The sequence below is a fragment of the Platichthys flesus genome, chromosome 5, assembly GCF_949316205.1.
Source record: "Platichthys flesus chromosome 5, fPlaFle2.1, whole genome shotgun sequence".
In the NCBI taxonomy this organism is placed as follows: Eukaryota; Metazoa; Chordata; class Actinopteri; order Pleuronectiformes; family Pleuronectidae; genus Platichthys; species Platichthys flesus.
This window is the reverse complement of record NC_084949.1, coordinates 13970854-13989276: the sequence shown is the minus strand read 5'-3', so window position 1 is coordinate 13989276 and position 18423 is coordinate 13970854. Positions and strand designations below refer to the sequence as shown.

General features: G+C 41.8%; 1 protein-coding gene across 2 annotated transcripts in view; it reads left to right on the top strand.

Annotated features, from left to right (window-relative positions):
- Positions 1–18423, top strand: part of rhbdl3 (rhomboid, veinlet-like 3 (Drosophila)) — a 51991-nt gene that overhangs the window by 20008 nt on the left and 13560 nt on the right. The window contains exons 3-5 of one of the 2 annotated variants that reach the window (XM_062387178.1): positions 10760–10918; positions 16719–16943; positions 17638–17786. In XM_062387178.1, coding sequence (XP_062243162.1) covers positions 10760–10918; positions 16719–16943; positions 17638–17786 — 533 coding nt within the window. The remainder of the gene's footprint in view (positions 1–10759; positions 10919–16718; positions 16944–17637; positions 17787–18423) is intronic. The other variant, XM_062387179.1, reaches the window with a different exon arrangement.

Genomic DNA, 18423 nt, shown 5'->3' with positions numbered 1-18423 from the left:
CACACAAGTCACGTGTTGTTTTTCATCAGTGCACAGAGAAGGTGTGGACAGTTATACACTGGGAATAATTCAAATTTCCCTCTTTAGTTGTTAAGGTCAAATGCTGCTCAATTCCTGCATCTTTTTCTTCTCCACTGAACAGTGCTGCGTTTGTCTGGGTAACTCTGAACTCTCTCTCTGTCAGCGACTAATGAAACAACCCACTGACTGCTGACTGGAACCCCGTCAGCCTCAGTGCCTGGCCGAGCCGGGAGCTGTCAGGTCAGTGGCAGACTGTGGTAGAGATTAGCCCTGCTCATGTCAGATCGACCTCTGTGAGCGTGCCACTTTATTCTTTCAACTGTACTGGCCGCTGGGCTGGCTGATGTGTTCATTTGTGCGTGTGTGTGTGTTAAAGTGGCTTCAGATCGCTTTCACTGAGGTTTCTGATGAGAATTATCTGTATCATCCATGTTCATCTGAGAATATGGACAGAGGAAAGGCAAGTAAATATGTAAATGATTTCCACAACCAAAAAGGCATTTCGAGTTTCTTTGTCAAAGATCTTCCTCCAAACGCTAAATAATCAACACAGCACTCTTTTGTATTTTGTCTCTGCAGATTTGCTGATATTAGCGTGTTGTTTGTCTTTTCTGTTGGTTCGCAGTATTACACAAAAAACGCTCAACAGATTGCAATGAAACTTGCTGAAAGGATGTGTTATGGGTCGGAGAAGAACCCATTCAAATCTGGTGCGGATCCAGACCAGTGATTCATCTAATTTATTTTACTTTCATTAACATTGCAAGATTTTGCAGATTTTCCATTGACCCAGAGAATAATTTATGGATTAAGATGTTCACAAAAATCAGGCACGTTTAGGAAACTTACATCTATGAGTGTGTGAAATTTGGTGCAGCCCGACTGCATTGAAAGAGACTGTGCACCTTGGCAGAGGTGCTAGCTTATCTTTCCTGTTTCCCTCTCAATTAGTATAAAATTGTGAAACAGCAAACAGTAAATCCTGCACCACGGCTTTTTTCAGATTTATCCACTGGAGAGATTCTGGATTATATATTTTCGAGAGTAAACAAGACCAATAGTCTAAAGCCATTCAAGCGGCTTTGTGGTGCCCTCTGGTTACCATGGATATCTGTACCAAATATTATGGTAATCGGTTTAATAGTTGTTGAGATTTTTCAGTCTGGACAAAACTAGTGGACTCACTGAAAAAGAGCCAATTTTGTGGGGGACATCAGGCTCAAAGGACAAATCTCTCTCCCTGACATCAGGATTACCATGAGGTCTGATCGCCCTGCGGTCTTTGGGTAATGCCGGCTGTCGGTCTGAGTGTTTGACTTTTCACCTCTCCGTCACCACCGCCATTCTGCCCCCTTTTCATTCCAAGGCGCAGCCCCGACGACAAGCTGTCAGCTCCATTCAACCGGAACTAGTCTCGTAAATGAGACCAAGCCTGGAGTGATGATAAGCCCACTAAACCACAGAGCGTGGTCCAGTTTAATACGGTTTCCAGTGACAAAAGAGAGTGAGAGAGAGAGAGAGAGAGTGTGTTGTGTGTGCGAGACACCGTTAGATAAAAGAAAGATACCACACATGTAAAAACACCTCTTAATGTCAAGGGCACGCTATGAGAAGCCTGATTAACGTGAGAAGGTGAGTGTGTGTTACCTGCTCTTGAGTGTGTGGGAGTGATGTCCAGTGAAGGAGATGGCCCTGGTCTTGTGTGTCCTCCCTGGTGCTTCACTGTAATTAGCTGAGAGACTAATGAGCTTCTCCCACTCTAACAAGGCAGCCTCTTTATTAGGACTGCTAATTGCTCCATATGAGGGGGGTGCTCAGGCTTTGTGCTCAGTAAGTACCAGGAAGTCATGAATGTCTAATGTCTGATGTGGCTTCTCTGTCTCAACATCCAAAAACTCATCCTCCACGAGACCCACAAGTCCTCTTCAAGTTACACAAACTTTCACACACTTATAGATATCCCTGTATGCTCTTATTTTTTAATCAAGATCCATGAATAATTGCCTTTGAAAATAGTGACAATGTTGAAAAACACCATGTTAAATGTTGAAGAAAGTTTTACAATATTAAGATAAGATAAGATCAGATCTGTCTTATTGAAAAAAAAAAAAATCAAAAATGAATCAACAAAACAATACAACCGTATTTTTGGGGCATTTTTGAAAGGAGGATTTCCGCCCCCTGACCTGGATCTGCACCAAAATGTTATGGATTCTTCCCTGACCCATACTACATCCTTCCCCCAAGTGTTGTGACTTTGCATGTGTTTGTTTTTGTCATTTCCTATGAACCATAATGGTGTCAGACCCAAAAATCTATTCCCATTGATTTCAATGTGGAAATAAATAACACATTGGCTTCTGGACATAAAATGATCCCCCTCCCTGGCTTCCAACTTGTGACGCTCTTGTGTTGAGTCAGATTGAGTCACAGGGGTGGAACTTAGCATTCATTCAGAAAAAATATTGTTTGTTTATCATCAGGATAGAATAATACAGGCGGCAAAGAAGGAGGGATGCTGCTTGGTTGCAGTGAAAGGGAGGGAAGTGACAGAGATTAATGAAAGTGCAGATGCCTACTGGCTCACAGTCTTTTTTTTATTTTCTTAGATAGAGTAAAATGTACAAGTTGCATTAAGAAGGTATGATAAATTATTAAAGAGGTCAATTTTCGTTGAGATGCAAACACGTGCAGGTCTGTGCTCATAACTCCTTAATAATGAAAGTTGCTTCTAATCACATGCCAGTGTTTTACTGTACCTTCCTTCCTGTAGAGCCCCACTCCGATACATTCTGTTTCTCTGGATGAGGTTGGGTTTTTATATGCTAATCTGTGATTTCAATCCTATCTGGAGCATATTTATAACATGCATTAATTACTAGTCACAAATACTTTATTTATCTTTATTTTTCACATCAAAATGTAGCGTTATTATGGGCACACATTTTTAAAAGGGCATCTTTGGGATTTGAAAGCCAGCAGCCTACAGTCCAGTCTGGGAACCTTTGAGACTGAGGAGAGTCAGACTCTGTCAGCACATTGAATGTGCTGTCAGCTACAGGTAACTAGTCTGCCTGGGCCTTTCTGCCTGTAAACCATATAACAGAATGTTATGTGTCGTGGAAAAGACAATCACCCTGGACACTATTATCGCTTTAAATCAGATGCAACTGTATAGGAGTGAATTGAAAAGCAAAATAAATTGTCCTCACCGGTTCAACCTTCACCATGTTCAGGGTGAAAGGATTTTTTTTCTCTCTCTAAGGCTTTTGTCAAACACTTAAGTGCAGCGTAGCTGTATCGGTGGAAGATTTAATAACACGGTTGATTCACTGGAGAATACATACCATTGTGTAATAACTTGTTTTGTCTGCGGGTCAGTGGATAGAGCAGGTAGAGCCTGTGGTCCCTATAATAGCAACAACTCAGTGATGCACAGCAGCGTCTGACTCTGTGGGGGGATTGTAAGTAATTACACTGCAAGACGGACTCAGTGCTGACTGGATGTTTCCATACCAGTTATTTACTCAGAAGAGAGCAATAATAATATACAGGGATTTCATAATGTAGGAATGCAGAACCCACAATAACAGTATATAGCAGCAATTAATATTTGAGATGAGCCTAGCTTAATGCAGAATAATACTTTAATACCAACTGTATTTTGCAGACATGTTATTTGATATGAATAAGAATATATATACATACAGCATGTTTACGTATATAGATAAGAAAATGTAAGCAAAGGTGGTCAGATCCTAGGCTGTATATAAAAGATGGCCAAGGCTCCACTTCCTCCCACTATTCAGAAATGTGAAATAACGAACACTTGGATGTACTTGTATCTGAAATAACATAAGCCATCGTAGAGAAATGTGTAATTTGTCTTTTTAGTTTGGTCCGTGTCCCCTCTGCTCACATGGAGGAGGCAGGGTTTATAACCTACAATGCAGCCAGCCACCAGGGGGCGATGGAGACACTCAGATAGCCATCATGTTCCATCTCTTTGTGCGGTCTGTGACTTTGTCCTCTTCTGTGATCCAGTCTCCTGCATCATAAAGACCCTTCTCCGTCCTCACCATCTCACTCACTCCTTTCTCCTTTCACACACTAAATCCTTCTGCAGCTCCTGTTGCTTAGGTTACACATGTTACTGCACCGCACCCCCCCCCCCCATCCTGTCAGGCGTGTTGCCATTCTGATTGGCTGTGATCATGCCTCCTCTCTGCTTCCTCAGCTTGGAGGGTGTTATCATTAAAGCGTGCAACTTTTTCCTGACACCTGAGGCAGCAGACATTTGTTCCATGTCTTGAGGGTGTCAGATCCTGGTCCAGCAACATATCTTTGCTGCTATTTGAGGTAACTTGAAAAACTTTTTTCTCAGTATTTCTACTTGATGAAGAAGCACAACAGATAGAAAGTGATGTAGCCCCTGTAGCCCCAAACTGCTGATATCAGACGGGTCACTGCATCCCCATGAGACAGGTCACACATATTATGGCGCTGAATGACTGCTTCATGCCTCTCACCATGTGAACCCGTATAACTGTATTATCTTCCAGCATGAAATTAGATGATAAGACTCTATTCTCTAAGACTCAATTTCCTGCCCTGTCAGTTTGTGTCACAGCAGTTCTGTTTTACTGCACAGCAGAGAGCATAGAGTGACAGAGTGACAGCTCGACTCGCAGCACAGATCTTCACAGACATTTGAGGATTACATGGTGCAGTATGAGCCGTCTCCTGCAGAGTGCCCAGGATGCATCCCCTCTGAAAGGTTCAAGATGTCGTTATGGACGGTTTTTGAACTTTATTTTCTGCTGATGTGGCATTCATTTCTTTATTGCTCTTTATTTATATATTTTAGTGACCAAAAGTTTGTTTGGGAAGTACATACAGTTTTTTAATTTGTCACATTTAACACAAATTGAGAAGAAATATATATAAAACATGTTTTCAGCCCTGTTATACAAGGGATTTGAAGTTACCCATTTAAGAGTGAAATGATGTCCCATTGTTAAGAGACTCTCCTGAAGCACAGGGACTTTCTGTTGAAGATACACTACGTACTTGCATAATGGACACGTTTATTTTGCTAGTGTCTGTTGTGAATTGCATGTCTCTCTGTGTAAATACACTGAGGGTAACAAAGGAGTCAAATTCCTAGTATGTGTACTCACTCATGAAAAATAAAGCTGATTCTGATGATCACTCTAAGCATCAGTTCTGCAGTACATGGTATATTATTGGGTGATGTATCAGAAGGTTTGTGTATGGTCACCAGTTTGCTGTTAGTCAGCCTGGGGGCTGGATGTCAGAGTTGTTGTGAATGTATTTTTCACTGTAGCCTTTTCTTTTATGTGTTATGTTTACCAGGGCTGCTTCATCTCCTCGGGCTCGTATTCAAACCAGGAGTCTCCCTGACCCTTAGAAACTGCCTGCATCCTCCGGTTCCTTATATATTCAGCTTTATGAAAATGAGGCTGAAGACAAAAAGCTGAGCATTGTGTCCAATCTTCAACCCCCCCATCATCACGCCAACGCCCCCTCGCTCTCTTACTCCCTGCCCCCCTCCCTCTGCACCAGTGTGCTCAGATGCCCTCAATATGAGAGCTGTTCGTTGTGCATGCTTTGTGGTATTATGTCTGTGGCAGGATTTGTGTGTGTCTGTACTTGTACTTATATAATTGTGAGGACCATTTTGAGCATAGACCTTACGGAGTGCTGACATTTTTGGAAAAAGTGAGGACATTTTGTCTGGTCCTCACTTTTCCAAAGGCTTCTTTGAGATATTAAGACATGCTTTAAAGGTTATGGTTAGAGTTAGCTTTAGGTCAGACATTTAGTTGTGATGGTTAAGGTCAATGTAAGGGGCTGGCAAATGAATTATGCCAATGAGTGTCCTCACTAAGATAGAAGTACAAGAGTGTGTGAGTGCGCACGTGGCATGCTTATTTTAATCTGGGGATTTGCATTACATTCCCTGTGCTGATTGCAAAACAAGCCTTATGGAGCACAGGCAATAACACGGTTACCAAAATTTTAAATGTTCAGCCCAATCCGTTAAATATTCTTACACAAGCTGCTCATATGCAAATGCCTCAGTACCCAAAATATTTGCCTGATTTGTGTGTAAAAACAACTAGTCCTATGTTATATACTTTATTGAATTGTTTTCTTGCAATATCAAAAATGTTTCAAACAATGTCCAAACCCAGAGAAATAATTTATTATAAGGTACCGGGCATTTAGTTTTGGTCGCCTCTAATAGCATAAAATCTGCTTTACCTGTGGCTTGAACCGCCTGTGCTGTAACTTCCAGAGCAAATGGTGTATGACAAAGAAAAAACAGTCAGCCAGTCGCCTGTTTTGTTTCCTTCCACTGTTCGTATTGGTCACTCGTAAGGGATCAGGAATATTCATTGTCGATTGCTGCTGGTTGTACCGCAAGAGCTGTCCCACTAAAACACAAACGCACTGGGGAAACTCAAAGAATCTCAAGAGACAAGAAATTGTGGTTCTGCCATCAACTCCCATGATCCCACGCTGCGTCGCAACATCATCAAACTAGGTCTTTAGTTATTATGTTGATGGAGAGACCCATAGCAGCCATTTTTCATATGATCAGTCATTTAAGGCCTTAATTAAAAATGTCAACTATCAAGTAATTATTTGGCATAGTATTTTATCAGCCTCTTAATACAAATATTTGTTGTTTTTCTTAGTTGTCTTCTTCTCTATTTTGTTCCAATTTCTAGACTATTTGAGAAAATACCGTAATTTTAGTGTATTGCTTGTGCTGCCTCTTGAGGCGTCTTGGATGGAGAGTCTTGTGTCATGTAACGTCCGGGTCTGGACCTCTGGATGCATTAGAAGGAAATGATCACTAATTGCACTGAAGGCGATGGGGAAACCTTGCAGGAAATTGCCATCGGAGTCCCATTGTTGAGTTGGTGTTTTTGTCTGCAAGCTCCAGCCCAGCAGCCAGCCTGTTGGATTCAGAGAGTGCTCACTCAACTATGAAGCCTGTGGTGTCGCAGAGTGGATCAAGGGAGTGTGTGTGTGTGTGTGTGTGTGTCTGTGTGTATGAGGAAGATAATGTATGGCTGCCTGCATCAAGGAGTTACAGCAGGAGAGATAACGAGCAAATTTATTGAAGTGTTTATTTTTCTTCTGAGGATGCTCAAATTTTTAGCTCTAGACCTAGAGAGAGAAAGTGAAGGAGGGCGAGTGAAGGGGAGGTGGATGAATGTAGGGTAAAAAAGGGGGTGATGTATGTGGGGTGGAGCTAGAGGGTGAGAGGAGGCTGGCTTGGGTTTTAGGGGTGTGTTTGTGTGTGTGTGTGAGAGAGTGGGGGGGGGTAGATGGGGGAGGTGTATATTGAGGGTCTTGGACTGGATTGTAATCCTTTAGTTCTGGTTGGAAATGACCCTGGACATTCTGGGACAAACAATGTGACAAGGACACACACACACACACACACACAACACATATTGTTTTTGCTCACACACTATGTGGTGACACTGGCTTTGGCTGACGTTACTTCATCATGAGAAAATGTCCTCGGCAGAAACTGGCTGATTTACTGCAAGAGAAGGTTGGTGCTTTCTGTGGAGTAGTTTACATTGTAAACATTGTGTGTGTGTATGTTGCTTTTTCTTTCTCTTTATTCAAGAACGTGGTCTTTTCGTTTGAGAGCAGGACTAATTTCATTTCATTTTCTGATTTTGTAACACTTTCACACAAAACCCTGTGCTTTCCCTCAAGAAGCCGCTGCTCGTGCTTAGAGTTGCTTTGACTCTGCTCAACTTGGTCTCTTGCACTCAGATTTCGTTGCTTGGACAGATTGCATCTCTTCTCCTCGTGCTCACGCTTCTTCTGTGCACGTGTGAAACATCTGCTCTCGGATTTCTCCTATGATCTTGGATTTCTTTCTTCTGAGCTTGGATTATTAATTTGTAACAAGTCTGTAAAAATCCCCCAACCAATAGAATGCCAGGTATAGCGTTGACAAATGTCTGTCTGCAGTTGAAGACGTACAATTCAGATCGTATTAGAATTTGGTTTCACTATAGTCAGAGTAAGGGTTGGGGCTAGGCAGTTGTAATGGTTTTATGATAGGGTGTGCATTGTGTGAAAAGTCCTCACTAAGATAGATAGTTTTGTGTGTATAGAGTAAAACACATTTTTATATATGCTGACAAATTTAGGACACTATGCAGAGCGTACATTTCATGCTCAGAGACAAGCACTTAAATGGCAAACAATTTCATTCATTTTATAGAAAACTGGGAGTAAGTCAACTTAAACTTTACTTTTTTTTACTTTGGAGTAAACTGTTTTTCTCTATTTTGCTCCTCTTCCTGCCTCGTGCTTCCTGTTGGGTCAGGAGCGATGGAGGTATTTAATGAGGCAGAGTGACTTTCACTTCCTGAAAGTCTCCCCACGTTCTCTAGTCTTATCCATGTCTTTGTTTCTTTGTTTCTAAATACCCACTATAGCATTGGCGATGTGATCTATAAAAGACACAATGGGTTTTGGAGATAATTCTCTCGTTGCATATGTGGGAAACAAGTGATTTTCACAGCCATGTTTCAAAGATGGCTCTGAGTCGTACTGATTACTGCAGTCGTGACAGAATAGAAAGCTGCTTTGTCACTGTTAGATAACACAGAGACAAAAACAACCCGACTTGGTGCCAAAAAAGTCTTCTATCTGTGGTTATTTGATGGAGCACAGAGCACCTGCTGCCAGCCTGGCTTTACTCAGCATCTGCCAACAGCGACATATGGCAACAACACACTCACACACTTACACACACACACATGCACGCACACACACGGTTACAGTTTCTGGTTCAGGAGTGTTTGAAACAGGCAGGCGGCTCCTATTGTCTGAATGTCACATCTTTATGCATGAATGCACTGTATTTACACAGACATGGCCACAGTTACACACACACACATACACACACACATACATTTGCAAATACATAAACAAACACTGTTACATACATACTCACACTCAGGCACAGACAGAAAGAGAGAGAGAGAGAGAGAGAGAGAGAGAGAGAGAGAGAGAGAGAGAGAGAGAGAGAGAGAGAGAGAGAGAGAGAGAGAGAGAGAGAGAGAGAGAGAGAGAGAGAGAGAGAGAGAGAGAGAGAGAGAGAGAGAGCATCTGTCTTCTGCCCACATCCAAATCAAAACAAACAAGTCCTGGATTGTTGTTAATTCGAGGTCGTTGTGTTCTCAGTCGAACGGACAAATACGGAGACGCAGCTGCAAACATTTTCTGTTTTATCCTTATTTTAGGAGATGAAGGGCAGCTTGATTTTAAGCAAGGCCGGCAGAATCAGCAGAAGTCTGTTCCATTAGAAACAGAGAGGGCTCACCCTCAGCAGGCCTCTCTACGGCTTCCGACACAACATCAAACACAGGCAAATTGTGTGTATGTTTTTGTGCCTCTGCGCCAGAGACATAATGTTTTTGGGTTGAACGTCTGTGAACACGATATCCCAAGAACACCTTGAGGGATTTCTTCAAATCTGGTACAAATTTTCAACTGGAGTCAAGGAGGAACTGATTAGAATGTGGTGGTAAAAGATCAAAGGTCAAGGTCATATGACCCTCTGTTCTTATGAACATGAATTCCTAAGAAAGACTTGAGGGAATTTCTCAAAATTTGGCACAAATGTTCACTTCACATATATGCTAATGTTTCAGAGTCGAACCCTCGCTAATCGTTGTGCGGACTCACAAGTTAAATTCTGGTGAACTTTGACATGCCCTTAGATTCAGGTGGTCAGATGTCAAGGTCACTGTGGCATCAGGAAACTTGTTGTTGGACTTTTAGGCTTATCTCAAGTCTATCTTCAGGGAATTTCTTATAATTTTGACTCAAGGATAAACTGATAAGAATTCATTGCTCAAAGGTCATGGTGACTTTATATAGGTCCGGATGTCAAAAATGACATAGAGTGAACACACTCTGGTTGGTGGAGGCATACAACTGCAGGGTATCTAGTTTAAATTTGTGTATTTTCACGTGGTTTTTACCCTAATTCACCTCTTAAGATTTGAAGTTGCTAGTCATCAAGTGCAAAGAAAAGAGAGTGTGGGTCCATGATGACAGGGGTAACAAAGCCAGAGATAAGTGCTGAGCGTTAAAGTGCCTCAGTAATCACTGCTCCGGTGGTGTTTCAAATTTCTGTCTTTTAAAAAAATAGCTTTGTTCTGTGGGAATATCTGGTGTTATGCGGAACATCTGAATGCCTCCTCTGTTCTCGCTATGAATATAAACTGAAACAAGCCTGTGGTTACATGCACTCAGTGTCACTTCACACTTGAATTCAGAGCCTTTAAAAGGCAACGCTATATGTCTCCGCGTTCAGTCCTTTTGGAAGCAATTATGTCTCTTTTTATTATTTAACAAGATGCTCAAACTATGACTAATCCACTTCACTGCTGATAGTGTTTTGAGCTTTTTGACATTTGGCTCCACAGAAAACGACGCACTGGAGGTGAACTTCTCACATGTTTGTTTGTGTCTGGTGCCACTGCATGTGTGTTGTGCCTGCAAAATAAATCAGAACATTATAATTAGCTTTGAGTTATTGTTCCAGTTGAGTTTTTTAGTTGTTTTTTTTTCCATTCTCTCTGGAAAGATTTGAAGATAAAGGTCTTGTCATATTGGACTCGTCTCAGTCTATCCTTTTTTCTCTGTGTGTGCCTATTTGCAGTATGACCCAGAGAACTCGGGCTTCATCAGTACAGAGAGATTCAGGGACCTTCTGGCGGCGCACGGCTCCGAGCTTGACCCCCACAAACTGGAAGTCCTGTTGGCCCTCACCAATGGAAATGCTGATGGCAAAATCTGCTACCAGGACTTTGTGAACCTGGTGAGACGTTTTAACTTTTCACCGACATCAGTGTTGAAAGGAAATCAGTCGTTTTCTGGGTCATTTGCTGCAGCAATATTTTTTGCTTATTCGATTATTTATTTCATTTATTAACATCAATATATCCAATATGTTTTTCAATGCTTTGTTAAAATGTTGTGTCCAATGAGTCTTTCATAAGTCTGATTCTGTAATAACTAGAAACTGTAAATTAACTACATTAGGTGTTATTCTGTTTAAAACTAAACAATTGGGTCACTCAGTAGAGAGCATATCTCTGCCAAGGTTCAACAGTCCCCTTATGAAACCACATTGAAATTCACTAGATCTTTATTCAGATCCATCAAGATCCATCAATTATTTTAGAATAACGATCCCTAAATTCGGGCCTCTGATCCGGATCAGTACAATAATTGAATAGGTTCTTCAAGCAAGTAGAATCTTTTTCATAATCCTATAATCTAACAAACAAACTGAAGTGAAAACATCCTCTCCTCCTTGTCAGAGCTAATAGTCATGTGGAAAGAACTGACATAACAGTTGGTAATGGGTGTAGAGAGACTTGTTTGAGACTTGAGACACAAAGTGTTGTACTGGGACTTGACTTTGTGACTCTGGGTTCCAGCATCACTCTAAACGTCACGCATTTTGCTTTCTTTCAGTCTTTTCTCTAATTTTACCTTCATCCCCGAGAGCCATATCAAAAGATCACCTCAGCTGCAAGGTGGCGAGACTTTCTGATATGAAATGAATCTCAGTCTGGTGATAAATTCCCCTCTTAACGCTCACCTTGCCCCACTTTCACTTTCACCTTCAGACTGCTGCCTGCCGCTGATTGTCCGCGGCCTCACTCAAGCATCTCCAGCTGTGCTCGCCGCCTCATAACCTTCTCATTTTCTTTTTTCCGCCGTCTCGCTGCTGTTCTCCTCATGTGGAGGCTGCACTGCTGACCCGGGACTGGGGTGTGTAGGTCTTGGAGTGGGAGTAGTTGTGTGGTAAACAACAAGTCGTGGGTGGCGGAGGGGGTGGGGTGCAGTGGGTTGGTGTGCGTCAGCAGCAAACTCATTGTTGTCCGTGAGTGTGTGTTCGTCCATCTCTCCCTGTCTCTCTGGTTCTTCAGAGCTGCTCATTGTCTGGTACAGTGGGTGAGGAATGAGGCCTGTAGGAATCTTGGGGAATGTCAGAGGTTTTTTTCTGGTTTGCTCTTGGTGCATTTGTGTCATATGACAGAGTAGACTGGGACACTTGTAGGCACTTAACAATATAGCAAAAATGCCTAGAAATGTCCCGACCAATCAGAATGAGCCGGACACTTCTAGGCACTTATCACTGAGACAAAATGCCTAGAAATGTTCCACACTAGTGGTTACGGAAGTGCAATACTTGGGACACTACTAGGCACTTATCATAGGAGCAAAATGCCTTGAAATGTCCTGACCAATCAGAATGAGCCGGACACTTCTAGGCACTTATCATTGAGGCAAAATGCCTAGAATTGTCCCACCCTTGCGGTTAGGGATCTGCAATACTTGGGACACTTTACATAGTGTCCCAACTAGGGTATTTAGAAACTCCGCACTTTACATTATAGCAAAAATGCCATTTTCTGGAGTCACTATTGCCTCCACTCACTGAATGTTTTTTTACATTCACGGAGAGGCATCCAAAAAACAAGCTGTACAGGGAGGGTGTGCTGGAGCTAAGAGAGAAGAAGTGACATTTGTGGTTATGGCAATATGCTGTGCAGTGAATTATAACTCCTAAAACTATTGTAACAGCAATACAATCATTTTAAAGTAGTTTTAAGTCTTACTTAGGGTTAGGGTTAGGGTGATTTACACTGTAGATGAAACTCTGACAGAATAATGAATAAATACAGATATTAAACAGACTATTTATGAATGAAAACATGTTCGTTGTAGCCCTAATACCAATTTAAATGCCACTATTGATTTTTTCTTTAAATAACTTATAGAAACATTGTATTGTAGGTTGAATTCATGCAATATTAGCCACCCCAACCTTTCCCCCATCTCAGTGCTTCTACTAATGATGCGTCAGACTTAATCAGAGAAAAGTTCAAAACTGGAATATCACTTAAAAAGAATGAGTGTATTAATGTGAGTATATGAAGGGTCCATCTCTACATGTTGGCTCTAAATACACTGGCGACCTGTCCAGGATGGGCCCCACCTCTCGCTCAATTTCAGTCCCCGACCCCTTTAACCCCTTAAAGAAGCAATATAGATAATGTGTGGTAATGTAGATAATGGGCATGTAAACACAACACGTTAGATTCTCCAAGGGCAGATAATATATGCCCTGTGAAATAAAAGATCCTAGGGTCAGGGCCGATGTGGGAACTTGACAGAGTGATATAATTATTCTTCTGAGTGAATTGCCAGTGCCGGGTGTGTGTTGGAATACCTTCTATCTCTCCAGCTGTTCTGCTTCCAGACAGCGATGACAGGGGAGAAAAAACGAGAGGAAGAGGAGACAGAGACAAACTCTGGGGGGTTTTATGCGTCGCAGCATCTCTCCTTCGCCACACAGCCCTGTAATTACCTGCTCACTACGCCGTCACAGTCAGCGTTCGAATCACCGCTCACTCCTCTTCTCTCTGTTCTTTCACCTCTGTCTCCCTCTCCTTTGCATAAGAACTTGTGCTTTTCTCTCTGCCTCCTCCTTATCCGTGCCTCTTCACCTTCTTCTTTCTGTCCATCCGTGTGATTCCGTCTCACTCTCTTTCGTGCAGCGCATCTCACTCATAAACACGCCTGTCCTGGGCAGAAACTTGCTCTCTAACCGGTTTACTCCTCCCAAAATATCTATAGAGGGGTTCAACTGCTCTATTTTCTGCCCCAGTAGGATGATATTGAGGAGTGATCATGATGGATTGGTGCCAATGCTCACACCTGCACTTACACTCTCTTATTTTTGGGGGGTGTGTGCCTGATACATTTATTTCTATTTGTGTATCATTTTCTCGTCTGTGGTGTGACTCCTTGGTTCTAATTAGTTTTATTTGGGGGAAATCGTAATGTTTGGATTCAGTATTTTACACACTGTGCTGCAACCTTTTTGTGAGTGTATAATAGGAGACAGGATAGTGTCCTCATGCACAGAGGTCCATAAAGAACACCCCAAAAAAATTGCACCATTTCCAAAAGCAAAATATGGCTTCGGAAGTGGTGCTGGAGCTAAATGGTCGACAATATTTTCTGCATTCCGTGTCTGCTGAGCATTGCGTAACTGTCCCAGTCACACACACATGCCCAAAGTCACATTCATACATGTTGGTCTGGCTTTCCACACATTCACACCTGGTCCCACAATCCATTCCTTCCAGGAGGTGGATATATTGGACATTGGCAGTCAACGCATACCCACCAGCAGTGCAAAGTTGGCAGGAAACTTGAACCCAGAAGAGTGGAAGTTGTCAGAGCAGCAGATTAATTAAACTCATTCAATCGTTTTTTTATGTGGTTTTGAACAATCACATTTTACGTTTCCACATCTTTGTGATGTCCAAGGTTTTGTGATAACACGCTGCTCCCACGCTTTCTTCGGTCCCTCCTTTCCTCTCTTGGTCCTCTTCCTCTTCCTCTTTCTTCAGTTTGTCTCCTTATCTTTCCACCTAAGTCTTTCTCTCACTAACGTCCCTCTCATCTGACTGTATTTTCCGGTGCAATAATCTACCTGTTGGCCGAACATCGATTTATCACCTTCCCTCCTCTCCCTTCTCCTCTGGCCACTGGGTAAACAGGCCGAACGTCATTCCTTCTTTGTGTCGTACAAAGAAGAGAGGAATTGCAGTCACTCCACACAAAGAATTCACTGTCGTTATGGAGCATGGGAGCCTGGGGGAGGTCTTTAAGTGTGTATGTGAGTGTGTATTTGCTTTTACTATGGAAGTGGCCATGGTAACCCGTAATAATTTTCCCACAGTTCTCTGTGGCTGACATAAAGGCTGAAATAATTGCCTTTTTTCTGAAGTTTATCTCCGAACAGCGATCCCTGCAGAGACACTAAAAGTCTCATTACGCTGTGCCAGCAGACACATCAGCCAACTGCACGTACAGAGAATTTATTGATGTTCAGATTTTACATCTGTCCTCACGCCACTATTGTTTTTGTCTTTTGTGCTGAATTAAACATGAATCTGAATTGCAGCTATGACTTCTCGAGTTGTTTGTCAACTTTAAAGCAGAAGCTTCCTTTTGGCTCTGAGAAGTCTGTGAGAATACTGGAACAAACATCAATCCAAGCTTCATTACACATTTAACATTTGAGGCAATTTAAAGTTGTATAGCTTTCAAAAGTTGCAATAGTTGCATCCAACTACTTCATAATTGTAATTTTATTGCCAATAACTCCAAGACGCTACATTCCTCCTCATTTGGACAGATCTCTGCCCTTGCTGAAAAAAATATTACATCCCTATATCCTTCAATATAACATCTGCCATATGACACAATCCTAGAGGCACAAGCACATCAGTAGAATTGAGTTATGGAGCACTACATAAACACCGCTGAAAAAGAGATTCAGGGTGTAGGAGAGAAGAGGGGGAACAGGAGTCTTTGCATCGTCATGGACAGTCTTATAAAATAAAAACAGCAAGTGCAATAAAAGCCAAGAAGCTTGGAGGCAGCAGTGATTTAAGCAGAGACTCTTCCAGCTGCGATAAAACTCAACCTGTCCAACAGCTTCGAAAAGAACATGTTCTGTTTGTCTCTGCATTTATTTCTTTTTTATTTTTTGACCTGACATTTGAATCGATCTAAACCTACCATATGTCTATAGGTTATCACTTATTCTTCCATGTTATTCCTGTATCAGGTTAGATCCCTTCATTTATTCTTGACTGTATTTATACAGTGTGTGTGAGAGTGGGGGGAATGGGAGATCCTATGAAAAATTGGACACATTGTGTGTGCGTGTGGTCTTTTATGCTAAACAGATCATTTGTGTGCATGTGTTTTGTCGCTATAGGTTGCTGTGTAGTTGTGTAGTAGCTGCGACTTATGGATTAGTTGCTTGGGCTATAGAATATCCGAGAATAAAGTTAAAAGTGAAAGCTTGTTGACATCTATGAGATTCAAAAGTGTTTCTAGTGATCATTTGTGGGTGTGAGTGTGTGAGTGTGTGAGGAGTTTCAAAATGTGATGCTATCGTTTGAAAACCTGTTGCTGGAAAGCAATTGCAGTGAATCAAAATAGACAGTGACTTTGCACAGAAGAATCATGTGGTCAGATTTATAAAGATAAGATCTGTGATGGAAAGATTCTGATTTATGAAGCACTTGTGATCAAAAAAGAACGAACATGTGTTGGGAAATGAACTCTTCAATCACAGACTGGGATAAAGAGAAGAGTGTGTGGGTTGCTAGGTGATGATGCAGGCATTCTGCTGCCATGGCGAGGAGGGGGGGAGGGGGGGGGGGGCTTTGAGGGAGGAGGATCGATGTGTGTGGCCTGTGCTCAGAGTGCTGAGGCTCCACTTGTACTCTGAACAGTTCATGAATATGCATTCAATCATTATCTTGAGTTGTTCATGTGTTAAATAAAATACAGATAAACAGAAAGATTAATGTAAAAAAAACTAAAAACAGATGGAAATGTGATAATAGAAACTAATACGAAAGAGATGGTAAAAATCTCTGACCCGTCTCCCAGCCACTTCTCCTCTTGAATAAGTCCTCTCTTTGCCTCCCTCTTTCTTCCTCACCCGCTCCCCTCTCCATACCTCCTTTTCACCCCATTCATCACTTCCCTCTCTCCCTTCCTCCTCTCTCCAGATGAGTAACAAGCGCTCCAACAGTTTCCGGAGGGCCATCCTGCAGGGGAGCCGGCAGCTGAAGGGCTGCAGTCTCAGGGATGAGGTCGGCCTGGGGCTCTCGCAGCGGCTGGTCCGACACGTCGCCTACGAGACGCTGCCCCGCGAGGTCGACCGCAAGTGGTACTTTGACAGCTACACCTACTGCCCCCCGCCACTGCTCATTCTGGCGATCACCATCGCTGAGGTGAATTGTGACGGATTGAACCAGTCCTAAATGATCTGTATATTGCACTTTTACTTCAGAGATAGGTATTTTTTCTATTATTCTAAACGGTTAGTGCATTTACAGCAAGGAACAAAGTGATGTAACAGCAGAAGTTAGGACAGAGGAGGAAGCTAATAATGTTTCAAAATATATATTTTTTTAAATTGATTTTTTTAATTTGCAATATTACCAATAACAGAAACTTTCCCATGATATAGATAGATAGATAGATAGATTACTTTATTCATCCCCGAAGGGAAATTAAGTCGTCATAGCAGCCGGTACATTTGAATACAATAAAATACAATACAATAGAATAAAATATAAATTATTGCAGTAGAAAGAGTAAGAACAGAAACACAAGATAAATAGGTAGATAAGGTGCAGTGGCAGATGATGGTAATAGTACTGATGATAAGATGGTAAATATTATTGTTAGACATTATATAAAAAATAGTACAGTATATATAGTATGTAATGTATATTTATATATGATAGTAATTATACCAATATAATAGCAGTATATAGTAATAATAGCAGCAACAGTATATATAATAATAATAATATTCATCTTCAGAAAATAGAAATATCAATTCCTCAAACTCATCCTGTGTCTATATTTTATGAATCCTGAATTCACTCACTTCCTGTTCATCCCTCTGTGCTCCCCCAGGTCGCTGTGTTCATGTACTACGGGTTCCAGCTGGAGCGCTTGGTCCTGCAGGTGTCCAGCCCGTCATTCCTAAAGAGCCCCTTACCCTACCACCCCCAGCTCCGAGCCCAGGCCTGGAGGTACCTCAGCTACAGCTTCATGCACACTGGGTGAGTTATTGTGTTTCTCATTGTGAGCTTTCCTCCCTGCTTCATTTCTTACAGGGTTGGAGAATGCCAACCCTGTAAGAAACACTGTCACCTTCTAATATTCAAATGTTGGAGACTCCTTGCTTTACGTTACACAAACTGATCCATAAGGATGATGTTACTATTGATGATATACAGATGCAGGTTCTGTATCTGTGATGGTTCAGGTTCAGATTTGGTTATTGAAAATGAGTATTTGATTATTTGTCCCTTTTTAATCTAGGTATTTATAGAGCTAAGTTCTATAGAACTACCAGACCTTTGAACGGGGTTTGGCGACGTTCATGTAAACCTGCTAAATTCAGCAGCAGAAATATATTGTGCAACCTCCCTGAGCTAAAATGATTGAAAGTGGGAGAATGAAGGTAAGAAATAGGAGATGGGGTTGTTGCGTGCATTATTCTAAGGAGTTTATTTGAGTCTTAGGTTGCATTTGGCAATATAATATTTGATAAATACAGTTTCTCTCAAAAAACAAGGGGCATATCATCCTGAGGGACTCTTAAAGTATCACATTATCAAGCAAGCCGCTATTATTGGATTATTAGTGTAATGTGTATTCACTGTAATGCTGCTGTCACATATGAGGCTGGGGATC